The sequence below is a fragment of the Agelaius tricolor genome, unplaced genomic scaffold (genome assembly GCF_023055355.1).
Source record: "Agelaius tricolor isolate 1412-34295 unplaced genomic scaffold, bAgeTri1.0.p SCAF_8, whole genome shotgun sequence".
NCBI lineage: Eukaryota > Metazoa > Chordata > Aves > Passeriformes > Icteridae > Agelaius > Agelaius tricolor.
Genome location: NW_027269268.1, coordinates 25,815,014 through 25,842,163, shown reverse-complemented (window position 1 = coordinate 25,842,163; position 27,150 = coordinate 25,815,014). Strand labels below are relative to the sequence as shown.

Below are 27,150 nucleotides of genomic sequence, written 5' to 3'. Positions count from 1 at the left end.
ACAATTATGATACTGACACATACTGTAATTTTCATTAAGACTGACATTCTGTGGATAATAGGCTGCAGTACTAAATTAAGCAGTGTATAGGTGAAGTTCTAAGCCAGTAGGTTATCTGCAGATGAAGAGCAGGAAAACTTGAATAAAAGGGTAAGGGTCGCTACTCAGCAGAGAATTTTAATGTAAGCATACTAGTAAACATGGGGCAGTGCCTGTGGTTTCAGGAGAATTACTTTTATTGAAATCCTTTTTGTTCTGCATGTTTGTCAAAAATATTTAAACCTGACACTTAAAGGTGAAAGAAAGAAGAGGAGGTGCAGGCTCTTCTTCAAATGTTTCTCTTTGCTTTTATCTCAAATCAGCTGCAGGAGACAATTTATAAAGGAGATGAATTCAGTTGAGACCTAGTTATTGTACAGCCCATTCCAGGATTTGACTGCTTACAGCTGGAAACCAGTGAAGACTCTCTTAACATGATTAGTCTAAAAGTTCTGAAAATTAGGAAATTGCAAAACAGTTCTGGGCCAAAAATCATGTTACAAGTAAATCCCAGTGTCTTTGATGTATTAGAACCTAGTGACTAATATTGTACTTACTCATTGATCTTAGTGGACTCTGATTAAAAACCAGTCTCTTTTTCTTCTTCCATAAGTAGAAGAAAAGTGCTGTGTAAAATTGATTTGATGCATTTAATCAATCAATGCTTGGAGGCATTAAATTATTTAGTGCATTGAAGGTGTGTGCAGTTTTTCTAGGCAGATGTAGATCTGTCTCTTTTATGAATTCCCCACAAGACATGATGCCCCCTGCCCCCACTGTGAAGGTCCTGCTATGCTCTTATGAGTTTGTTTTTGTGAATTGTGCAGCTGGACCCCACAGCTCCCTTGCTACAGCAGAAATGGATTGCGTTTGTCTCTGCCATAGCATGTTAATATGGAATAACAATGTTCAAGGACCTGACAGCACTTACTTGTGTAGTGATATTGAACTCCTTATTTCTTTGGACTTCTTACCTTCACCAATCATTTATTCTTAGGTTTCAGAGTAGGAAGCAATAGTAACTGGTTTCCAGTAAATAGTAACTGAGCCAGATTCTGGTGATACTTGCAATTCTAAAAAAAACCACCTTACCGCATTGTATTAAGGGTTAAGGTAGGACTGGCGACTTATTCATGGTAAAAACATTTCAGTTACAGATGTTGATCACCTGGAAAATAATGAGAGTTCACCAGTTATGAATCTAGAGTCACAATAAGAAAGCATTTCTCTAGGTTAAAAGTAAGAAATAAAAAATTCTAGCGGCTCTTTTTCTCTTAGAGCTCCACAAGGCAGATTCCAGATAAGTGAGCAGACTGGACATCTGTAAGGTGCACAGCTGGGTGGAGGTGAGCAGTATAGAAGGCCTAATGATACAGAATTCACTCTCTAGGAATTAGTGACTCTTCAGAGTTCTGTGAAATGAAGATAGATTTAGTGACAATTTTTCCCTGCCCCAAGCCTATGTGGAATAGGACCTGAATTTAGGGATTAATAAAAATTCTGTCATATTTCTGCCTATGGGTGCAGTCTTCAAGGTAGGACAGTTTCACTATTAAAGTGTATTAAAGAGTGTCACTTTATTACAGACTCACAGAAGCTGATAGTGGTAAAGATGTTGCATCACCTAATCCAGTTTATTAAGGTAGAGGAGTTGGATAGCTTCATAGATTTTATGGTGGCATTTAATCTTGTTAAAACTTCCTTCAGGGTTTTGGTTTAAATGACATTTTGTGGTGCTCATTTGATTCAAGTCATTGGCCATCTAGACCATTATCTTGCCTTGGAATCTGTCCTCTTCCAGTTTTCTGAAGAATATGGAAAATCAGTCTGAATACTTTTTATATGAGGAAGATTATCAGAAGATCTTCCCTGTGTTTGGTCACCTTCATATTTCAACTTGAAAAAGATGTTCCATCTCAGCTTGGAAGTGATGAGTGTTGAGCCTTGCAGCATGATGTGGATTAGCCTGGATGATGTGACAGAAGCTCAGAGTAACGCTGTGAAAGAAAGCCAAAACCTCTTCTGTTTCTATTCATCTGGGTACTGCATGGCTGAGATCATGCTCCCAACCAGAAAAAGTGAAGAAGTCAAATTTTGAGAGGCTTATTTGTGCCTATATGTGAGAAAAATTCACACACATATAAAGTGCATACGTGTGCATATATATGTGCACATGCATATATATGATTTAATAAGCACACATGTATATGTATTATTTTTGTTCATATTGTATGGATACATGTATCCTAGATTTCCAAGACATCATACTTATGAACCAGAGGTATTTTGACTATCTCCCCTCCTTTGCAACAAAGGAAAGAGGGATTTTAATTTAGACTTGCTACCACTAAGTTTCTGATTAAAAAGAGAAAAAAGGATGTAATTGCAAATCTGTAGTTGTATTAAGTAGTCTGAGCAGTTTTGAAAGCAAATCTATTAGAGCTGATATGGAAGATTTTCTCATTTGGTTAGGAAAAAAGGAAAAGAAGCAGAGAAGAAGGAACAGTATAGATTTGTATGTAGCTTTCCTGTCATTTTAGGTGCTGCAATGTTTTATTATTAAAAAAACAAAAACAAACCAAAAAAACAAACAAGCTTTAAGAAAACTGAAGGAAAACAAAGGACTTGCTTTGGGCAGATTCTGTGAAAGTTGCAAACACCACTATTTAGGATGTCATCGTTTCACATTATAATGCTGCTGAAGAAGGCCAGCTGGTGCAGTTAAGTCCCTTATTGGAAATTTTAGTCTGATTCATTACTGTGATTTGTAGTTGTACACAGAAACACTTAATCATTCTTATCCTCCAAGCTCTATTGAATCTACTGAAGGCTTTCTGGTTCTTTGCATAATTTGTGCTGCCAGTCTGCCAGCTTGGCAGTGTTTCAAGCTTGCTGCATTATCTGTGTTTGTTTGCACAGGAAGTGATGCTGCATGTAGGCTGAATTTACAGTAATTCTTTTGTAATAGGCTAATGAGCAACACTACTTCATTCACAATACTAACATTATATAGCTTTGATTAGACCAATTATTGTGTAACTATGCCATTGTGATCATACTTGCACTCTGCAAAGTACTGAAAAGGAAATTTGCTTAGCTGTAGCTTCACTGAACTTGCTGAGAAAATAATTTGGACTTTATGTGCTTAAGAGAGGTGAAATTTGAATATGTTGGAGATTTTTATATGCTATGCAATTTAAGTTTTTAAAGTGGGAAAATGAAGCTTCTTTTTTTGCTCTCCATTTCCCTGCATTGGGGAGGAAAGAAGGTGACTGACACTGTGCATCCTAATTCTGCATGTGCTGTGAAGGCCTGTTAATTCCTTGGTGAGCTTGTGTTCCCTCCATTTGTGTTAGTTGGAGTTATGGGTACACAGCTAGAGGAAAACAGGATCCTCTCATGGAATTCCTTCTCTCTCTATATGGAGCTTTTGCCAACACTAGTGGAAGATTTCTGTGTGGATTGCATTGTATATTGCAGTGTCAGTGTTGTCTGTATCAGCATTACTATTTATTAAGGTTGTTACTCAGCCATGCAGTATTTATACTTCTTGCTGTCCAGCTTCAAAACTCAAAAATTGCTGTTCTTATCAAAAAACCCCAAACTTATCCAACCCCTGGCCTTCTCAAATTTTGTCTGTAAAAATTGAAAATATTAATTTTTTTAATGTTTGGGGTTTGGTGTTTTTTTAGTATGTGAAACAGACTTTAAATAAGAGACACCTAAACAGAGCCTTTGTATTCTATTTGTTAGCAGAACAGGACTTGTCCATTGTACTTTCCCCATGTAAAAAGCCATGATATGATTTTTTTAAGGAAAATGTGGAGCTCTATGCTAGGCTAAATCATATGGACTTTAGTTAATTTAGTAAGTCGTGGGCCTACTCATTTTCTATCTGCTCTAGCAAGAAACTTGTTCAGATTCTCAGTTGCCTGTAGGAGTGAGAGGGTACACTGGATAATCAGTGCACATGATGATTTTTTTTGTGATCAAAAGAGTTCTACTTAGAAATTCTGCAATGAGATTATAAATTAGGATTTTTTTTCAGGAAAACAGATTTCAGCTTGCTGTGTTTCTTTCTGTCTTGCTGTTGGTGGCTGAAGGCACACTCAGTTGTACCATCTCCTAAGAAGGAGTGAGTTAGAAAACTTCTGTTCATAAACTGGATAACAGGAAAGAATGTGACTAGGAAATCTGACTATCTCGGAAAGCTTTGTTGGTAGAGTGTACAATTTTGACTAATACTGGGGGATGTTAATGTACTGTCCTGCTTGTAAAAAATGGTGTGTCAGCTTTTGTTGTGTTGTTTTAAAATGGTCTTTTTCCTTACAGTATTCCTGAGAATCTACTTTAAAAGATGGCATTTAAAAAAAAAAATATTAGGAAGAGTGATGAAGGCAGTGCTTTTAAATTACTTCTCTACCCTTAATTATGAAGTTGTGATTGCAGTCCACTGCAATGACTCACCGTGTACAAGTGTAAACATTAAAATAATACAAAAATATTAGAATAAAATCTTTGACTATTCCTTTATTAGAAAAGGTAGGTAAAGTGAATTCAGGAACAGTTCAATGCCCCTTCCTAAAAATGGCTGTTAAGCTTGTGATATATTTTTATGGTGCTTTAAAAATTAGCTGTCAGAATCAGTTTTCAGTGTACTTTATTAGAAAATATTATCAATTCTAAAATAGCTGATGCAAACATTTGTAATCAGTTAATGCATGCTTAATTTGGAGTTTCTTCGTGGTTTGTGTGTTCAGGGCTTTGGGGTTCTTTGTTTTGTTTTTTTCCAGTATTACTGAAATACTCTAATACTGGGTGATGGAACACAGTCGAATTTCAGGGTGCTTGTATATGAAAGGTTCTTTTACAGGTTTAAAAGTTTTATTTTGGTTATAATGAGGTTCTTGTATTACTACCTAGCATCAGTTCTTATGCATTTCATTTTATGTGAAAGTTATGGTTCATAAGTTGTCTGTATAGGCTCTGAATACATCTGTTGTTTTGCTTATGTACCAGTGGTGGGAAAAGGATAGTGTGTGAAACCAAGTAGGAGTAGTGTTCAGGGAATAGAAATCACTGTACTAATTTCCATTTATGTAAAACAATGCATTTAAGGTTTCCAATGTTGAGAAATACATTAAGTGTAGTAGCTGGAGGTGTTTGTCATCATTGAGTGATGTGCATATATTGCTACTTTACAGTAAATTGTATTACTGCTTTTGGAAAAGAAAACTCAGTATGCTAAAGGCATGTGAGGAGTCTCAAAATGTTCATGTTTGTGACATGGTCAATTATACAAGGGGGTTTTGTGTCTGGCAGTATTTTTATCTTTTGTTTAAAATCAATGGGTAAAACCCTTTTCTCGTGTCCGGATTGTCTGAAACAGGTTTGTTTTACAAAATGCTGTTGTCTGCTACAGGAGAAGAGAATTATTTTACTTAGGTGTGTGGCTTTTGCCACAGACTATGTCTTTTATATTAGATACTTATGACCTAAAAAAAGTATCTTTTTTTTTTTCATTTTACGCCAAAATCTGTATACTGGGATGCTTACACCATGCAAATACTTTTTCTAAAATGCCTATGCATCTTCTGTATTAGTAGTAGCAATAATAATAATAATAATAATAATAATAATAATAATGAAAAAGTCCTACAATCACAGTACAGTTGAGGCTGGATTTAAAGTGTCCTAAATCATTGGGTTCCACTACCTTAATTGAGGCACTATCTTGAAGTGGTTTCAAGAGTTATTTTGGGTTTATTGTACATGCACAGACTATCCACATGATGTGTGGCACTGTAGATTCTGTCCAGAAATCTCCAAGAAATACTCAAATTCTGTCTAAACAGAACTCCTGAGGGAGGCAAAGAAGAGATTGCATCTGAGGAAACCTGAACTCAGAGTAGCTGTGACTCCAGCATGTTCTGGTTCAATTTGTCTGAGGGATGCTTTTTTCAAATACAGACCTTCAATGGTACATTTGAACATTCAGGCACAGGTACGCTTTGGGGGTAAAATTTATATAAGTATTTTATAATAGTAGAGTGTGGTTTTTTACCAGACTGCAAAAGCACAAAACATTCAGAATGTATCCTAATTTTTTTAGACTGAGTGTTGCCTGAAGTTGTGGATACAATAGCAACAATGCTTACAGTGTATCACTTTCCCAATAGACACAGACTTGCAATTCCTCGACTGCTCCATAAAGCAATAAAAAGTAAACAAACAAAACCACCCCAAACGAAACTAACAAAATTACACAGAAAAAGGAGCATCGATTCTCTCCTGTGTTCAGGACAACTTTTTTCCACTAACTGGTGGGGTAGAAAGATTAAGAGACTGCTGAACTGCTTCATAGCACCTATGGATCCAGCCATCCAAAGTTATCATCTTGGAGAATATGTATTCATCAATACTTAACTTTTTCACTGTGATTTAAAATTATTTAATTCTTCGTGTTTTTGAGCATGACTGTGTATGATATCTGCTTTCTAATTATTATTCTTTCTTTCTTAATTGTAGATTATTTTAGTTCAGAGTCTAAAATAACAACTGTTGTAAAATACAACCTTTTGAATCTTAGAAATAATGCCTCTGGGAAAGATGTTTCATAGAGAAATATACTTATGTGGGCTTTTTCTTGTCAGAGAGTTTCATATGTGTCAATATTTTAGATAATTATTGTAATTTAGGGATTACTTCATTTCTTGATCAGCTGAAGATCTCGGCGCCTAAATGTTACTTAAAACATTTGCACATCTTGAAGAATGCATTCCCCTTGCCTTTCTCTTCACCATTTGCACATTTGTTGCCAATAAATGTTTGTAGTACAAAGATTTGCATACTTATGAAAGCGGAAGTTTTGATCCCGAAATTCAACACAAATTATGTTCCGAGCTTTTTCTGTTGGGTCTTCTTTCTAAAGATAACCCCAGACATCATCTCCTCTTTAACCCCAAACTCATTGGTGCAAGGTAGAAGCAAATAAGAGAAAAAATTGTCAGAGAGGAGATTTAAGCTGGGGATTAGGGTGATAAACATAAGACTACAGGAAAGTGATATCCTGAGGTTATCAGCAATTGATTTTGCATACTTGGAATATGTTACTTGAGTCCCTAAAAGGTTTGAAGGTACAGCCGAGATCCTCTGTATGCTCTTAGATGTCATAAAATAAACATACATGTTGGGTAGTAGGAGGTGTGGGCTTGCTATTCCCTAATTCACTATTACAGTGAACTCTGAAGACCTTTATACTATTGAGCTTTCTACCCATACAGTTCTTCCACAGAGAACTCACAATAGTAACACTTTTAGGATAACTTCAGCTTTTTTTGGTACACATTTGAGATGTCTAGACAACTGAATTTCTTTCATATTCTAGATATACACTAATATCTAGAAGTTATATGACATCTTATAATCATTTACTTCAATGTACAAATGCTGGAGGTTTTTTACCTACACTGCAATATTTTTGTCATGCTCTAATTCACCTCTCCTATTTTCAAATTGGAAAACAAGGTAATTTCTGATAGGATCAGTAATTGTTTATATATTCAACTGAGAAGCAAACACAAAGGCTCATTATGAAGCACTTGGAAACTTATCCAGATGCAGTAGTTATAAAAGCAAACAACAGAAATTTGTAAAGAATGGAGAAGAGGATAGTCTGTAAATGTTAAGAAATCATTTTGAGTAAGGTCCCACAATTTATTTAATAGTCCTGTTATGTATGGCCACCTTGATAAATGGCACATACCAGAAACACTTCTGAGCTGTTGAGTATAGGATCAAAGACCTAAAGAGATGTCTGGATGAAGACACTGGAAAATGGGCACTTAACTTAGCACTAACTTAGTAAGAATGACTATGACAGGATTTTATTTCTGTAATCATACTCAGTTACTTTAATTTACTCTCATAATGAAGGGGAGACTACATGAGGCAGCAGATTCCAAACATATTTTAAGAACCTGTTTAATTTTGAAAGACACTGCTGCCACCGAGGTCTTGGTCTGCATTGTGGTTAGAAGGAAGGTTGAGAAACGTGGGCGTGAAGAGCTAGAACAATGCTCTAAGCTGGAATGCAGGTAAGACAACTGATTTTTCTGGCATGTAGCAAACCTGTTCTTCACAACAGAGTTGTAAGTTTTGCCTCTGGTCACTTTACTCCTAAGGTCCTTTTATCTGTTCCTTTTAGCTGTTCCTTTCCAGCTGCTTTCTACAAGGAGGTTCTGTATTTGATCAACATACTGGATACAAGTCCAATTAGGGTCCACAATTTACTGTCTTACCAAAGTAATTTAGATACCAAAAGACAATTATTTATATATACCTGAACCTATTAAGACTGCAATAAAAATAAAAGTTGAGCTAAATTATGAAATAGGGAAAGAAAAATGCCGCTGGAAAAAGTATGCTGTCTGCTCTCAGGATTTTTAAAATAAAAAAAGAATCCTTTTCTGCAAGCAGATGATTTCCCAAGAAAATGATGAAATTCTTTTATTTGCCCCACAGTGGGGGCAGCAAATATCTATTTCCATTTTTCATCTCTCAATAGATTATTTTTTCCTTTTTCTGTGTAACCACAGCATTTTTTATCTCTCTTACTGCATTGAGATTTTGGGATTTCAAAGCTGAATTTGTGGTTAGTCTTCTAAAGCAAAGTATTTGGAAGCGTGTTCAGCCATGAGGCTGAGTGGTGAATTTTTTGTTTTGCGGAGTCATGACTGTGAAGATGAAATTAGGCAGCTGAATCAGGATCAATATTGTGTTATGGTATGCAGAGTACCAGGGGTGTCCAGCTGAGGCACCAGCAAGGGCCCCAGTTGTATGAAAATGTAGACCCTCTAGAAATAATTAAGCAAAGGAAAAGATGAAGCCTTAGGTATCTGATTTTTCAGTTTTTCTGAACAGTTGGAAATAGTTTTTGAAATACTCAGAGAATTTTCCAAATTTTGTGTGCTGCAGAATGAAGACATCAAAGAAGAGCCCTGAAAGGTGAACCACAATTCCCTTTGTGTTACCATCCCAGAAATATTGATTATTGCTGTTTTGGCTTTTGTAACATGCTTTTGTTTATTTAAGAATTTCTCTTTTAGCATTCTTGCTGTAGTTTTGTTTACTGTTTTTCTCTCTCTCCAAATAACTCTTCTCCATTTTTCTATATTACTTTTCTTCATCACAGAACCTCGTGTTTTCACTCAGCATGGCTTATTATTTATGCATTCATATCCAGTAAGAGATGCTTTATGGTGGCTTGAATGGAGAAGAAATAGATTATGTATTATCCTGTAGGTACCATTTTATGGGACCCACATTAGAGTAATTGAGGAAGGAAGAAAGAAAAAGTAAGGAAGAGTCTCTACTGCTGATGTTTATGAACATTATTAGAAAAGGAAAATGTATTAAAATTGGAATATTACTGACCTCCTAGTGGCAGAAAGAAGTTATGTCCAGTTGTTTGCCTATCAGATTATTTCATGGAATCAAGTTGAATTTGTTTTTTCTTACAGGCATAAGGGGAAATGTAATGCCATCATAAGTAATAAAAGAGAACTTATGTCATGCTAGGCTAAATAATGTGAAATAACAATACAATAGTTATTAAAACTACTTTTGGCAGTATTATTTACAATTTTTTTTACATTGATATTCTGGCACACATATTTCATCATGGATATGTCTGGTTTGTATTAAATTTCCATCTGTAAAATGATCTATTTATATGTGCAAATTATCAGACTAGAAAACCTCACGCTTTAAATATCTTTGATTTTCTTGCCTTGAGCAATAGCATGAATAATCTTTTATGTTTTAAAAATACCTTCATTTATAGATGGCAATGAAAGTAGCAAAGTTTTGTTTTAAACTGTTTGGTTTATTTCCAATACAGCAATAACTGTACCTATCTCTGTGGGTATAATATATCTATGACAAAAGCAGATTAATAAGTAAAACAAACTATATATTCTTTAAAATTTTAATGTTTTCGTGCTGTAAAAATCATTCCTTGCAATATATAAAAAAAGCTAAATTGCTTCCTAATTGAGAAGGGAACTTTTCCCCCAGTGAGAGTCACTGTCGACCATCCTTGGATTTGATCAGAGGAAAAGAGAATTACAAATTAAAACCAGCATTTAGGGAACATCAGTATTGTTGCAAAATATGGTCAAGTTTTGAAGAACAAGGGCAAACACGAGCAATATGCAGCCAAAATGGAGACTGTGCAGGTTTTGCTGTTTCTTTTAGTGCATTTAGCTGGTGCAATGCTTTGTTGAAGTAGGTTTTATATTTTATCAGAGTTTTGCCCTCTTCTCCCATGAAGTTTATCGAAGCAGATTTTGATACTCATTCAGTGAATTTCCGCATATTTGGCAGTATGTGTGACCACAGTGTACACACCTGTTGCACAGTGAGTGTGTAATAGAAATGGTACTTGCTGATGGTTTGGACATGCTGTGTCATGCATGGATGTCACTGCCTAGGCAGGCTCTGCCCTGAGCTAGCTGTGTGAGATCTGAGGAGAAGCACTCCTGACCTTAACTTAGCCTTCAGTGGTAAGCAAGGAGAAAAAAGAAAAAGGAAAAGTTTTATGTTCTTTCAATATAAAAGAATATCAATAGAATAAGTTAGTACATTACAGCAGATGATCTTCCATGGCTAATTGTTTGACAACCTATTTTTGCTCTTTTATCATCTTACTATGTACTTGTTGCTATATGTTTTATCTGAGCAGACCTCTACATGATGAAAGCTTGTCAGCTCTATCTTCCCATTTCTGATGTTATCAGACTAATTCTTAAACTCAGAAGACATCCTGCTGGCAGAAAAGATAATATCAATCTGAAAGGCCTTTCTGTCTCTTTTTTGTTTGTTTTTTCTCCTTTCCTCTCCCTCTGCAGGAGTGAGAAAGTCGGTGCTGATAGGTGCTCTTCCATCTATCTAAGGAGCACTTTGGAAGATTACAGTACAGTAAGCTGACAGTTGTCTACATGATCTAAAGGAATTCTCTCTTTCAAAGACATGCCATAGCTATTAACCAGTGCCAGAATACAGAACTTTTATGAGGTACTGATTAACAGACACAGATATTTCTCTTAAAAGCTCATGAACTGTAAAACAGCACTCTTTTAGCACCTGATTAACAACACCATCTAAAAACATCACAGCCTTTGTCAGAAGTGACCTAGGGTAACCACAATAGCATAACTAGTTTGAGATAATAGTTCTTTAGTTTTAATTTAAATACCATATAGATGGTACTTTTAATCCTGAGCACCATTGCATAACACAATTTTCTGTCTGTGTGTGCTGTGTCTTACAACCTGTAACCATCGATATGTTATTATCTTTGTTTTTGAAATTATTTTGGCTGTAGAATTAAGGGCAAAAAATCCCAGCACTAGAATTATCAAGATAGCTGACCTATTTCAAGCCTTGTTCATAGAATGGTTTGGGTTGGAAGGACACTTAAAATCAGGTGATAAACCCTCCCTGCAATGGACAGGAACATCTTCCACTAGACCAGGTTTCTTAAAGCCTTAAACACTTCCAGGGAAAGACCATCCACAACTTCTCTGGGCAGCCTGTTCCAGTGCCTCACCACCCTCATAGTGAGGAATTTCTTTCTGTATCTGATCTAAACCTAACCTCTCTCAGTGTAAAGACATTGCCACTTGTCCTATTCCTACGTGCCCCTGTATTGCTCCTCAGCACCAGGCAGTCAATAATACGTAAAAAGGTCTATTATGTCTGTTTGTGGTTTTCTTGTTTAGCAGAATTATTCTTGATTTAGATAGAGTATGAGTCCAGTTCAAAGTTGTTTAATGGAAGTGCGTCCAGGGTAGGTTGAATTATCTCACCCAGTGCCTGTAATATAGCAGTTTAAAGTAAAAAAAATCCCACTTTTACTGTTTAAGCAAATGAGTTGTGCTACTTCTGGAGGAGGGGAGAACAATAAATTAAACCTGGCAGGTTTAAGAAGCTGAGCTGTAGGTGGTGGGTGCAGCATCAACCACACAGATGGACACACTGACGAATGGAGTTAAGTACTGTACAATAAAAGCTGAAGCAGGGGTTGGGGAGCAGGGAAGTATCACTTGCTCTAAAGCTGTGCTAAAGAGCAAAGAACATTTGTTAAAATGAATGGCTGCAAGATTTTGTGCTATACTGTGAGGCCACCCTGAGTAACTTATGCAATTAAGGGATATTCAGATCCCTGAACATGAATACTTTGAATGTATTCTTTGTAGAAGTGGCTTATTATTCCTCACAGGTGTAATGAGGAGCTCAGAATTGTTAAATACAATCTGGAGAGACATATAGTTACTTATGTCTCTGCTTAAGTTTTTCCATTGTGGTTCAAAAAGTGTGTTTCTTTAGTTACCTTCTATACTTGCTCTTCAGAAAGAAAAAAAACCCAGACATATTCTTTTGAAATTGATCACTTTACTGATATTTTCTACCTGTAATCCTACCTAAAGAGTTTAGTTTAGAGAAGACAAATTTAAGTCATTGACAGAGCAGATATATGTTGATAATATTAAGGGAAGAAAATGGAAATCCTTCTTTCAGATATTGATTGCTGGGATGCTTGTAAATTGGTTTTTCTTCCTTCTTTTCTGTCTTTATTTTTAAGCAGACACTGTGACTGATTCTGCATGAGGGAAGAAAGAGCTGTGAGCGTGGGCAGCAGGGGTGCAACTTGCACTGCCAGGCAATGAGAGAGATAGATTGAATGGGAATCACTCTGCAGGGTTCTGAATCTGATGAGTGGAATATCAATTTATTCTTATAGTGGTGAAAGAACATTTTTGTGGCAGCCAATGTTTTGAGCCAATAGGAAAAGTAGCTATTTTCTAGTGAAAAGTTTTCTGTAATTCAGCATAAAATAGTGAGTGTTGTAGGAGTAGACATCCTCGTAGTAATATTGATCAAAATATTGTTACTATTTGTCTACCTTGGTTTGTAGAAGTGATTATTAGTTATTTGACTGTTTCATTTATTTAAATTTGCTTTTTATGTTTAAATTATTTTTATTCACTCATTTTTTTATAAATCAGTGTTATGGTTTGACACTGGGACATTGCCAGTGCTTCTATGAGAATACTCCCTCCCTGGTTTCTGCTATGAGATGTGACCAGGAATAAGCAAAGCAGGCTCTCACTTAGGGAAATAAAAATTTATTAGCTAAACAACAAGGGAAAGGGAAAAAAAAAAAAAAGAAACACACAAGGAAAATGAAAACTCTACAAATACATCTCCTCTTCCTCTTCACCCAAATTCTCAATACAATACATCTCCCAAATCATCGATTCTCAGTCCACTCATCGATTCTCGGCACCACTTTTCAGAATACTCAATCTTCAGTTCATCGAGAAGGAGTTTTTCTTGTGCTAATGGTGACCTCTTCCTTTCATGTCCAGTGCTCTCAATACTGAACATGGACCAGAGCTGCTTCTAGGGTCGACTTTTAAGGATACTTTGTCCCACTCTAAAAAGGCACAGTCTCAACTTTGGGACACCTGTCCTCCCCATATTTTTCACTCTCACACCGAACCCTCTTGGTCCTGAGGCATTGCCTCCCCCTAGAATGCAGTCTCTGTATCACAAGGAACATGGTTCTGCCTATAGCTATACAAAAAGAGTCCAGCAAAAGCTACTCCATCATCTCTTCTGCTTGAGTTCTTCTCTATTTCTCTTGTGGCTTATTTCCTCTTATCTCATCTATATCTCTCTTCTCATTCAGCTCTAGGAGGATTAGCATTTGCAAGGTTTCTATCATCCAAGAAAAGGCTTAAAAATCTGAGGCCCTGTCTGTTCAGAACTCTCACGGCTGCCCTGCCGGGCTCACACCCTCCCCTTCTCTTTCTCGGCCAGCCAAGCACAGGCTCTGTCTCTGTCTCTCCTGAGGCGGGGGGGGGGGGTCTGCTTGATGCTTTTCAGTGCTCTTCCACCCTTCCATCCTGCAGGGGCCTTCCCCTCCCTTCTGCCCAGGGCCCGGCCTACCTCACCCGGCCCCATGGCTGCCCCTGGGCCTACCTCACCCGGCCCCATGGCTGCCCCTGGGCCTACCTCACCCGGCCCCATGGCTGCCCCTGGGCCTACCTCACCCGGCCCCATGGCTGCCCCTGCCCCGCCCAGCCCGCAGCCAGGCAGGGGAGCTCTGAGCCTTTCCCTGACCGGAACCCAAGAGAGCCTCCCAGGGGAGAGCCCTGCTTTAACCCCGTGTGCTCAGAGGCGATTCAATGTCCCAATGGCCACATTAGGTGCCAATATTAAAATCTGAACATCCATTGGCCTGACCACAGCATCCCAGAAACACATTTCCTGTCAAACCACCACAATCAGAAGCATTAAGATGCTCCCTAATGAAAACTGTGCCTTTAATTGGGCTATCAAATGCAGGTAACAGACAGCATCATATTATGCAAAACAGATTCTGAATTAATAACTTTGAATTCTCTCTCAATAATAGATATATAATCATTGAAAAAGTTAAATCATTACCCTACCTTGCTGTTTTGCAATTGCTAAACACGCTGATACATAGGAACCCCATTTAAGTGATGATAATCAGATGAAATTATTACATTTTTCTAAATACAAGGGAATTTGTATTCCTGTTCAGCAAACTACTAATAATTTAACATGTGACACCATACTCTGGTTATTAGACATAGTTATTAAAATTACATCTATTGACTAAAGAGAACTATTTGCTGCCTTAAAAAAAGGTTTCTGCTTTATTAAATAATGTGTAAAAGAAAAAAGAGATTACTTGTGCTTCTATGTTACCTGTTTTAGAAAACATTGAAAAATGTCTGCTTTCCTTTGGCACACAAATTGATGTCTTTTTCCAGTAGAAGTAATACATAGTGAATATATTTATATTCAAAGAGGTAAACTCTGCAAGGCCGAGTACACACACAAAATCTATATAATGTTCTGTCTTTGCAAGTAGAATATGATAGGTTTGAAATGTGTTCAGTAATTCTTTTGGCTTTATAAAATGAAAGCAGTTCTGGGAAAAGGTAATAAATATCTCTAAGAAGTTATTAAAACACTGCATTATTACAAGGTCAGGCACTTAGATTAGCATAAAAAGCACTTATAAAAGAAATTTGCATATCTTGGTGATCAAAAGGTGAAGTCTGAGTTCATAAGTTAATATACACAATTAAAAATCTTTCTAAAATAATACATAATTGCTTTACCAAAGTGGGGTGTGTGTGTGTGTATGAATCTCAATTTCTTTTGTAATATTGCTTATATGTTATGTCAACTAAAATGTGTATTAAATTTTTTGAGGCTTCAGTTCTGGAATGACTTAAAATTGTGAGCATCCTACGTAGTCACTCAAGTTACTCAAGTCTTTGCAACTTTATTTCCATCAGTTTGATTTGTGAAAAATTTAACTATTGATTATTATTGAGATATGTCATAGAATGTATAAGATTTTATAGATTAAAATAAAAAAATAAATCCTTTAAAAAAATTAGTAACACTTAAGTAACTTTGTAAGTTAGGATATCCTTAGTTTCTTACCATCTGTTGAATGAAAGGAAAGAAGTCATCAGTATCCACTGAAAGGAGTCATGTTCAGATCGATTCTTATATGAAGTACAGGAAGTCCTCTAAAAACTTGAATTAGGAAAAACAGTGGGTGAGTTGATAAGCTTAAAAATTATGAAGTCAATGGTAATTTTGTATGATCTCAATATGTGAAAACAGTATCCAGTAAAGGAAGCATCTTTATCATTTAAATGAGGATACATTTTCATACAGTATCAAAATATTGGAAAGACCTTTCTCTGTAACTTTACTGTTCTCCAGCTCCTACGTTGGAGGCCAAAATAACTGTGCTGAAGAGCAAAATTAGACATCCTGTGATAGGTGGATCATTTGCCATGTGTAAACACCTTCTTCATCCAAGGTTTCCTTCCAGTTTATGCTTAACTTGTGAAGCTATTTTTGTAATCTTTGCTTTCTAGCCCACTTTATTAAAGTAGTTTTACAGGGCACAAAGGCTCTGTAGGCAGGATACATGCTACCTAAAAGTATAAAATTATTTATTGCTCACTGGGCACAATATTTAGCTGGGACTAATTTGCTGTTAGACTCTACTGATGATGCTCTCCACCTCTTTCCAGATCCTCAGTGGGTCTTTGCTGGCCAGACAGTTCAAATATAACGTGTTGACTTCCATGGCTCATTGCAATGGACTGATCCTCAGTGTTGTTTAAACTTCTGTCTCTGGTTTTGCTTTTATGATTTTATGACTTTTTGCATCTGTGGTTTGTTTTCCTGCCACTCCTGACTGACCTTGTTCAACAATCTTAGTTCTGTCTGCAGTTTTACCTTTCTTACGTTGCATAGTTCCACACAATTTAATTTCTGATACCTCTTCCTCACAATTTAGTAGTTTCCTCAGTAGTGTGTGCCAAGGTTATTCATCCATGCCATATTAAAACCTCAGTCCTTTGGAGGAAGAAGACTAAGTCACTCAGCTGTGAGTTAACTGGGAAATCCATGCCATTCTTCCCTGTTCTCATGGTCTGAAGTGCAGATACTTTTGGGCTGTTGGAGTGTGCTTTGCTGCTTCATTGGCCAGCTTGCCTAAATTTCTGAGAGACAGTGGAATATGGTTTATGTTCAAGTCTTACCTTTAGAGGGTGGGTCTAAAGTTTTGACAGCTTCTGTAGCTCAGGGCTTCCAAGTAGGATTTGTAAGTAGGTAGGAATAAAAGGCAAAACATTCATAGAAATCATACAGCAAACGAAGGTGTATGGTAAAAATGGTAAATGCTAATTTGTTTAATAGTCTTATTATCTAGGTATTGTTTCTGCAAATGTGCCTCACTTGTTTCTCTTGGTGTAATTTTATTGATCTGCTAATTTAAACAGGTATTGTGATAGAATTATTACAGATGTTAAGGGTCAGCTTGCATCTCTGTCTTTAGAAACATCTGAGTGCATGGTTTCTGTGACAGAAAACAAGATCTGTTATATACAGGATTGCTTTCCACCTCTCTGGCATTTGCTAAGCGAAATCTGCTTCAGCTGTATGTATGTAATCTTTTCTAGTTAAATATACAGGAAATGGATGGAACTATGTCAGATCTGTAGTAGGCATATCCATAAATAATGTTGGACAGGAATTTCCACCTGAATGGGTCCCAGTAAGCTTGCAGAGGACACCAAGCTGTGTGGTGCTGTTGGCACTCCTCAAGGACAGGGTGTCATCCAGAGGGTTCTGGACAAACTCCAGAAGTGGGCCCATGGGAATCTCATAAGATTTAACAAGGCCAAGTGTAAGGTGTTGCACCTGGGTCGGGGCAACCCCCTAAATCAATGCAGGCAGAGGGATGGACAGATGGAGAGCAGCCCTGGGCAGCAGGATTTGGGATGCTGGGCATGAGCTGGCAATGTGCACTCTCAGCCCAGAAATCCAGCTGTATTCTGGGCTGCATCCAAAGCAGCATGGCCAGTGGTTGAGGGAGGTGATACTCTTCCTCCACTCCGTTCTTCTTACACCCCACATGGAGTGCTACACCCAGCTGTGGGGCCTCCAGCATAAGAAGGATGTGGATGGGATGGAGCAGATGCAGAAGAGGGCTGCAAAGATACTCAGAGGGCTGGAGCACCTCTCCAGCAGGGACAGGCTGAGAGACATGGGAGTTTTTCAGCCCAGAGAAGAGAAGGCTCTGGGGAGCCCTTGTAGTACCCCCTAGAGGGGACCTGCAAGGGGTCTGGAGAGGGACTTTCTACAAGGGCATATAGTGATGGGACTGAAAAATAGAAGGTTTAGATTATTTACTTGCAAAGAATTCTTCAGTGTGAAGGTAATGAGGCACTGGAACAGGTTGCCCAGAGCAGCTGTGGATATCCCATCTCTGGCAGTGTTCAAGGCCAGGCTGCATGGGGCTCTGAGCAACCTGCTGTAGAGAAGCTGTCCCTGGCCATGGCAGGGGGATTGGAATCAAATTATCTTTAAGGTTTGTTCCTTCAAACCTAAAACGTTCTAAGATCCTATGATTTCTGTCTTGGGGTGCAGTCTTTGTATTTTTGTCTTGTGAAAATAGTACACTTGCTAACTCCTTCAGTCTACACTAAGATTGGTTCTCAATAAAGACAAATGTCTTACCAACAATGTTAATTTGTAAATTGCTAAAATTGCTAAAATATGTTTTATTTGGATTTCCACATTAATCTTGTTAATTTTTGTTCTATTTATCTCAGTTTCATTCAGTTGTTTTTGGTGTTTATTCAGATGGATTTTTCTTCTATTTTTTAGGAGTAGTGCAAAGTAAAGAAACAAGTGAAAATAATATATTCAAAAAGACTGGTAGTAATGAATTGAGAGGTTTTTGACATTTGAAAGGAACATCTTAGTAGTATATTGACAACTATGATTTTCTTCCAAGAGGCTTGAACATGAAAAGGCAGCTTTGAAGGAAATTCAGGCAACTCTAAAGAAAGGAATTTAGATTTTATGGTACAAGTGGTTTTTCTGATTATGTTAATCTTACCCAGCCTGATTGTGTCGCCCAAAGGCCATGGCAAAACATAATCAGACAGAATCTCTAAATTGGGATAACTCTAAAATCTCCTAAAGATGCAAATGTAGTTATCAGAGGAGAATTGCAAGAGCTCTTTCAAAGATTAGTTTTTAGTAACTCAGACTTTTTTCAACAGTTTTGGAAAAATGTGTTTGAAGATTATCAAATTTAGCTATAAAATACCATTTTTCAATTGAATTGGGCACTCATGCAATATATAGATATTATTAAATAATAATGTTGCCAAAGAGTTGCTCGAAGCTAAATTTTAAACAGGTTACATTAAGTATTCTCAAAGTATTTGCAGGCACAATCACTGTGTATACAGGAAGGTAAGTTTATGTATGCAAACAGGTACATAGGCTAGACTAATTGGGCAGATTGGCTAATTATGTTTCTAGGCAGGCATGCACAGTTTGGTGTATGCAAATTAATGCAATCAGAAGCATTGCTCATAAATTAGGCCCATATATTTAATTTTACCCTTTAGGTGTCAACAATATCAGATAAGGTGGAGCTTGCATTCAGTAATAGTTATTTTGTTATGAGACAGGTACCAAAGCCTTTTCAGAAAATTTTTGGTGGAAGAGGTTGACTTTCTCATGGCATCATGTATTTAATGTGACAACAGACTAACAAATGCAAGAACATTTATAGTGATTACAGTAGAATTGCAAAATTAAATGACAAAATTTTATTAGCTGCAAGTTGCAGTGATCTGGGTCTTCTTCTTGCATATTGAATTATAATAAATACAAGGAAGAAACAAATGATTTATTAAAGTGAAATAACTGCCTTTTTTGCTATTTTTTCCATGTATTAACATTTTAAAATGTACATATACATTGCTTTAATTACATAACTCACATAATTAATAACTAATTCTATGTGTTACAGTTTTGTACCTATTTCTGGATATTGTTGACATACATCAATGATCATATCTCAAGATAATTTTAACATCACAGTAGTTTCTCAGTTATTTCCATGTCAATGTGTGTGTGATCATTGCCTAGCTGTAAAAAACATAACTCTCAACACCTGGTTAAAAGGAATAGTCAACAGAAACAAATCTGATGTAGTTAAATAATGATGAAAGGAAAAGTCTGAGTATGTAAGTAAAATGTATTATTCAGGTATTTTATGAAATGCATGTATCTACCATAACTAGCATTAAGAATATTTTAAATTGACTTTTCATGGTTTCCTGTCAGTGACTGACAGTCAAAAATAGCTGTTCAGCAGCTTTGATAATACAGTCACTTTCAGCATCATTGTACTAAAGCTTTAAGTAAATATCCATCTAAACCATTCCCATGACCAGGTCTCTGGATTGATACCTTCAAAGTATAATTTTTTGTGGTTTCATTATCATTGTGCCTTTCATTACAGTTTTTGAAAAATACAGATTTATGTGTTATTTTCAAAAATATTATTAGTTATATAGAAGCCAAATTTGGTAATAGTGATCTGCTGAAGGTCTCAGAGGAGTTCTGTGTAAAAGAGGAAATTTGACACTCTTCAGCTTGAATGAGTGCCCTGGGACAGTTTACATTTAAAAGCCTAACAAAGCACAAGTTAGTTGAGGAAGGTAATTTATCTGACTATATCAAATGTTTTCTGTTTTCTTCATACCTCTCTGTTTGTCACAGAACTGCAATTTCTGCCTTGTGAGCTTGTTCTGGTTTCCATCGTCCTTGCTTTATTTTCTGAAACATCTCTTTTCTCTCCCTTCAGGTGATTTTACTTCTCTTCATCTAAAAGGAGGGCTTTTCCTCCTCTTTCTGTTTTTTCTTGTCTTCACCAAGAGCATGCAAAAGGGTGTATATATACTAAAACACTAAGCACCACCACTAGTCCTTTCTTTGATTTATTTTAAGCATCTACACCAAGTCCCCTTGTGTGTTGCACAAATTCTGCTTCCAGTCTGGTTTTTGCTGATGTCAATGAGCTTCTCTCTGTTGATGTCTGTAACTTCTGCAATTTATTTGTACAGCTTCTACAATTTGTTTGTATTTTAAAGTTACTGTATCTCTGATAAACAGAAATTGCATCAGGTTGATAGTTGGGATGCTGGTCCTGTCAGTAGCCTCAGGCTACTGGGGCACTTCTGGATAATTGTGAGCCATAAAAGTAACAAGAAGTTAGAGAAAGATGCAGCCATCTGTATAATCTAATGATGCTGGAACTCATGTGAATGATTGGAAAGCTCTCAGTCAAGTGAAAGGAGCAGCAATAGTCTAATTATTACTATATATTGTACATAATCAAAGACAGTTTCTCCTTTTTTTTTTGCTATATTAGAAATGAGATGATTTTTGCTTTGTCTTCAAATTGTGCAATTCATCAGAAAGGATTGGTATTTGTTAATTAAGGTTGTACATTAGAATTGTTTCCTTTTTAGTGCTTCCTGGTGGACATAAAAACTTCCTGTATTGATATTTATTATTCATTATGCTACATAGAACTGAAGCTATTTCTGGTTTTTTCGATAGTAACTGACACCTTCTGTGTGCAGCATCTCAGCTTCCTGTGTACACTGTAAAAAAATCTGTGCATTTCAAAATTTCATTAAACAGCATAACCTGAATGCAGACTTCTATAATTCCTGATTTTTTTTTTCCTAAAAGACCACATTTACAGCTAAAATTATTCACATAAACATTAGCATGGCTTGGAAATGGGCTTTTAGTTTTTGTCATCACCAGTTTACTGTTAGGTGTGTGCTCTTAGCCTTTTACTCTGCTCATTATAAAACCAGAGGATGAGGAGTTTATTTTCTCATGTTTCTTTTTATTACTCCACACAAGTTCTTCTCAAACAATGATTCATTACTAGCAAAATAGTTCTTGGTTATTTGTAGGTGAAAGTGTTGAAGGAGTTCTCTGAGAGTTCTGCTCCATGAAAGAATGTTTGATTTGAGATTTTATAAATTTGAATATTTGTGTGTGTCCTGATAAGTCATTGCTATGTTGTAAGTGTAATCAATTTTAGGTTCCTCAAAAGATCCCAAGGAAAAAAAAGCCATCCAGTATAAAAATCATGTACTGCTGTTAATTTTTTTTTTATTTATATGCAAGAAGTAACTTCTTTATATATTTTGAGGTCATAAAGGAGCTGTTTCATGATACAGTGGCTGCTAAATGCTTTCATAGTTGAAAAATAAGAGGAAAAATTAATGGATAAGAATTAATTGAAAGCTACAGAAAAAAAGCATGCCTGTCTGAAGATGGCCATATAACACAAACTGAAAGCTTGTAAAAGTATTTAAAACTAATAACTAATAAAAGTATTATGAAGAAGCATCAGTAACCTATTTTAGACTTTTATTCTGACCCAGCATAGCCCCTTCCTAAATTGAAATAATCCATCTAGCTCTGTATGTGTTTATATGAGGATGCACATATGTGATTGTATAGACTGATTCTGTGCTCCAATGGATTAACTTGTTTTTTTCCCTTTGGACTATATATTAAGTGTTGACTGAATTTTGCAAATTATAGACAGTGAAAGACTGTTCAAAGTGGGGCAAACAGTAGGACCCCCTCCCTGTTTCTCTAGAAGTATTTGACACAGTTCTCTAAAACCTAAATGGTGCCTCCTAAAATACCAGTATTGATAAATAGTTCTATTCATACTGTTTAATAACAAAAAGAGTAAGTGTCACATAGTTCCAACATCTTTCACTGATCAATAAGTGTAACAGTCCCCAAAGCATCATCTTAATTATCTTCTTCTGCTCATATGTCTTAGTGAAATAGTATGCAGGCATCAAGAATCACTACAGAGAATAAAGTACAAAGTTGAAGAAGTTGATGCCAAAGACATTGGCAAACCTTTAGGTAAAAGAAAACTTTATGGTTCAAATTATGTATGGCTTACTGTTTGTAAAGGCTCATTAAAATACCCTGAATATGTTCTGTTTTCAATACTGCTTATCAGAATTACATACTTTTTGTTTACTTACAGTATGAAAGAGGCTGGTTTAGGCCATAAACAGTGGAGGGGTGGTCCCATTTCATCAAACTGCAAGCAGTGTCCAGTAGTTTATACCCATCCTGTTTGTGGATCAGATGGTCACACATATTCTTCTCAGGTAAGAATTGAATAAAGAACTAAATTAATCTTTCATTGTTCCAGTCAATTCCAGCTCTTGGAAAATAAAATAATGTATTGTAACACAAACCAGTATTTATTTGTTTTGGCTAAAATATGTGTTACTGAATGCAACCTACAGGAATTCCAGTATTTTGTATGATGTAAAAGCAAAATGGTAGCAAACCCTAAGCAGCATAAACCAGTAATACCTGGAGCAGCAAAGTGTAGGAGTGTTCCACAATTTAACAGAGCACCTTGAGTGCTCTGCTGTGTGACAAGACACCATGGCAGGGTTTGAGTAAGCAAAAAGTGTTGGGTGTCCCCAGCTGGGGTAGAATAGGCATGCTAAGTCAGATTTTTCCAGTTGAGCATTTAAGGTGTGCTTTAAGTTCCAGGTACTTAGACATAGATGTAACATAGCCAGAAAAAAATATAATAATGTAAAGGATTGTTGGCTCTCTTTCCTTGCAACAATCTATTATGAGTCTTAAGATCATAATCAAATCTTCCCTTTCTAGTCCTTACTTTCCTGTCTTTTCTCTCATATATAGTTAGAAATAAAGTAATAATTTTAAATGTTACCATCAGTTTACCCAGTCTTGTTTGGATTAAATATTTTGTGTTGCTCCTGCTAAAGTCCAAAAATCCTGGATTACAGTGCAGAGGTGAAATTGTGAGATAGAGGGGCTTCATAATGCTGAAAAGAGATAAATTTATTTAGCATTGTTCATTAAAACTTTGAGCAGAAGAATGCTCAGCCACTATTTACAACTGAGTCTTGTTTAATAGAAAAAAGTGTGGGCTCTTGATAAACCCATTTTTCTCAGGAACAGCACATAGTTCAGTAGTGTGAAAGGAGCTACTGTATTCTGTCTTACTCTGACACTGTGTCCTTACACTAACAAATTGTTTCATTAGTAGGTAATATCCAGTGCTTCAAGAGAAGTATAATAATAGATTAAATTGATGAAGATATAAAAGCTCTGTGTTTGTTAATTATGAAGAAAAAATTGTGTATTGCATTTTAAACAAAATACATTAAGATATTTCCTAGTATCTAAAGATTTTAAGAGTTTCCATAATTTTTTTGATTTTTTACATAATGACAAATTAATCCCATCTGAAGTTTACAAATCTGTAGTCACGTGTGAAGTTTACAAAAAAGAATTAATTTCCAGGAGGGACTGGGTGTTGGATTGAACACCAAGTATTTTCTCCATAGATATTTTGTTCTTGATAAACTAAAAACATCAGATTTAACTGGTGCTTCCTAAACCCTGACAATACTCAGGCTTTTATCCTAAATCTTACATTAGAAAATGTTTTCCCTACTAATTTGAATATTTAATTATAGGGATTTGGTCTAGAACCCTAGCTTTCCTTTACAGGAAGCAATTAAAAAACTTCTAATGCTTACACCAGCTTATCTGAGGCCCTACAAATGAATTCTGGAGTCTTTGGCACAGCTAAAAAATACTTCCTTTCATTGACACTATGACTTTATTTAGGAATTTGATAAGTGTTCTGATTTTCATTAACTGTGATCTCTTGCCTATGTTTTTTTTATGAGCTAAAAGTGTGCTGCTTCTTACTAGACATTAGGTGATGCTGTCCTTTAGTATTTACTTTGCCTTGCTGTTCAAAAGTTCAGGCAGTCTTTAAGTCTCAAGTCCAGGCTGCACACAGATATAATACAGATGGTAGTCTCTACAATTTTGCAATTTAAATACATGAGGTAGATAAGTTAATATAGTTAATACTGGATGAGCCACGTTTTTATTTTTTGAATACTGTATACTTCATTTATTGCAATCTCTCCCTATGTTCTTGCTAATGTAATACAAAGATCACCCCACTTTAATCTCATAGTTTATTTCCTATTGTACCATATAGGAATTCTGTGTTCTAAAATGCTCTGTAGGTAGAAGTCACCTTTCTGGCCTCTCATGGCCTGGTCTGGAGTAGATGTACAAAAGTAGTATTACAAAAGTCTATAAATATTGATGAGATGCAGATATTTTTAAATCAGTTCATGTGTTAAAGGTGCAGCTGTTCAAAGGGAATGATGAGGAATGAGTGGACTAAATAGGCACACTGTGCTCCCATTCCAGTGCATTGTCAGTGCTGCAGTACCTGTTACCCAACCTCAATATCCCTTGCATGCAAACAATGCAGAAGTAACATAACCATCAGAGACATTTTTGGTTGTACTTTTTTCTTCCACTGCCTTGTAATGGTAGATTTCAAATCTCAGCTTACAGAATAAAAAATTCTAAAAACTTTCATTGCCATAGAATATCTATATTAGCCTAAAAATATTTATTTTTATTTATTGTCAGTGATATGAGGCTTTTGTGTTCTATGCTACCAGTTGCATCAAAACAGAGGCCCTTGCCAAGTTATTTCAAGTAAAGTGTTTTTAAAAATTGACTAAAGACAAATATTTGTGTTCCTGTACTCCAGACAAAGTTTGTTTCATTATGTCATCAAGCTCCAGTAGGAGTTTATACCGCACTTTTCTTGTATTTAGAAAGCATTCATCAACGACTCTGGAAAATTGTATAATACATTTTCAGAAAAGAAGTCATTAAATAGTAATAGTATTGTAGAACACAGCCAGACAGTTGCCATTTGTCAGATAGATGCTTTTTTGGGAGTGTATCCTTACTTTCCAGGATAAGTCCATGAAATGGTTGAATTAGATGATGTAACTACAGCAATTTCATACATGTTTTTTGCTTTGGAAAGCAAGCAAGCAAAAAAAGATATCATACGTGGATTATATAGAAAGAAAAGTTATTGCCTAAATTGAACTTTTCCAGAGTCAGGTAAGGATATTTTGTTTCCCTTTCATTTTTGCAGTCCAGGTTAGGTTTACTGTTTTCTCAGCTCACAGTTAGCCTCATGAAGTCAGTGTAAAAGAAAAATGGTAGGTATAAGATATTTGTTACTAGCATAACAAAAGTGTTGAAACAAAAATATTACATGCTGAAATGTTGAGTAATCAAAGGGAACATGAATCATTGTGCTGGAAGAAATTCAGTATAAAGAGATCCTGCCATTGCCTTGGCACAGTGGTGGTACAATTTTTACTTAATGGCCTTTAAATAATACTGCATGTGTTCTACAGGTAGTGTGTTTTTACCTTCTGCATTTCTCTAAACTTTGGCTCTTGAAAGTGCAGTATGCATTTTTGCACTAGGAATTCTCAAGAAGTGCAGTCTCATGAGGCTTTAGTACAACCACGTACTTGACATTCTCCATGAAAAACACAGCCTGTTTGTAGCTTCACCTTTCCTGGGATTAACAGGGAAATAAAAGGACATGAATGCAGCTCAGATGGGTTGTTTAGAGGCAGCAACCCAGCTGCTGCCATTCTTTCACCCAGGGAAGCAACTCACTGCTGTGCAGCAGACACTATAAAGCTGGTGTAGCTGGGATGAGATGGTGATGCTCAGGCTTGGGTGCTTCTGTTGGAACAATTCTCCCATATTGCACTATATTGTAGCTGAACTTTCAGGAAAATGGCCAAGAGGAGAAAAAAAAATATGGTCATGCAGATGAATCTTCTTTTGGGTGGATTTTGCATATTTTGATTTCAGCTCTGGTGTTTGGTATAATAGGCTGAAGTTTCTCTCTTAAGTTTAATACAGTTGACAGTCCCACTTCAGCAAAATCTAACCTTAAATAAGATCACTGAACAGTGCTTGCAGTACTGTGAAAACACAGCAGAAATAACTGAATCTTTAAATTATGCCCATTGCCCCATGGTTTTATGCCAGGATTGCTTTGGCAGTTCTGTTGTTAGCAGCAATTTGCTCAAGATGGCTTCACATTGATAGTGAATTTTTTATGAAATATATATTTTCTCCTACCTATGGAAGCTTCATGTTATTGATGACAACCCTGTATGTGTAAATAGCCATAATAATGTTTTTCATAAGTAATGGGTCTAAAGAGTAAGATGCAAACTGTACAGAAAAGTAATCAGAAAAGAGGATAAAGATCTTGAAAGACTCCACAGATAGACAGGTATGTGTATTTAGATCTTTTTAATATTCATATACTTACTTCAGTCTCTCAAATTACAGTTCCTTTTTATGAGGAGATTTGAAAAAGTTGGGGATAAAATTGCACTGTGGGAAGGAGTGAGTTTAATATTCCATTCAATTTTCCTTTGCCATTTTGCATGAATCAGAAATAGATTTTTATTCTGACAGCATCCCATATTTAACATTTTTCGTTTTAAAATCATTGCTATCTTTATTCTTTTTAGGTATTTTTGAAATTTTAACTTAATAATCTGTATCTCTTAGCAGCGTGTTTGGTATAAGACAGCTTGTTGGCAAGAAGCAAAAAAAATACGTATTGGCATTTTTAAGCTTTGTTGTTATTTTAAGGATTGTGATTTTATATAACTTAAATTGATTTAAATGTACTAATTA

The 27,150-nt window shown here is 36.1% G+C and overlaps 1 protein-coding gene across 4 annotated transcripts in view; it reads left to right on the top strand.

The window, feature by feature from the left end:
- Positions 1-27,150, top strand: part of SPOCK3 (SPARC (osteonectin), cwcv and kazal like domains proteoglycan 3) — a 166,459-nt gene that overhangs the window by 77,664 nt on the left and 61,645 nt on the right. For 3 of the 4 annotated variants that reach the window (XM_071432017.1, XM_071432015.1, XM_071432016.1), the window contains one exon: positions 22,577-22,703. The exons of the other annotated variant lie outside the window; for it this stretch is intronic. In XM_071432017.1, coding sequence (XP_071288118.1) covers positions 22,577-22,703 — 127 coding nt within the window. The remainder of the gene's footprint in view (positions 1-22,576; positions 22,704-27,150) is intronic. 4 annotated transcript variants of the gene reach the window in all.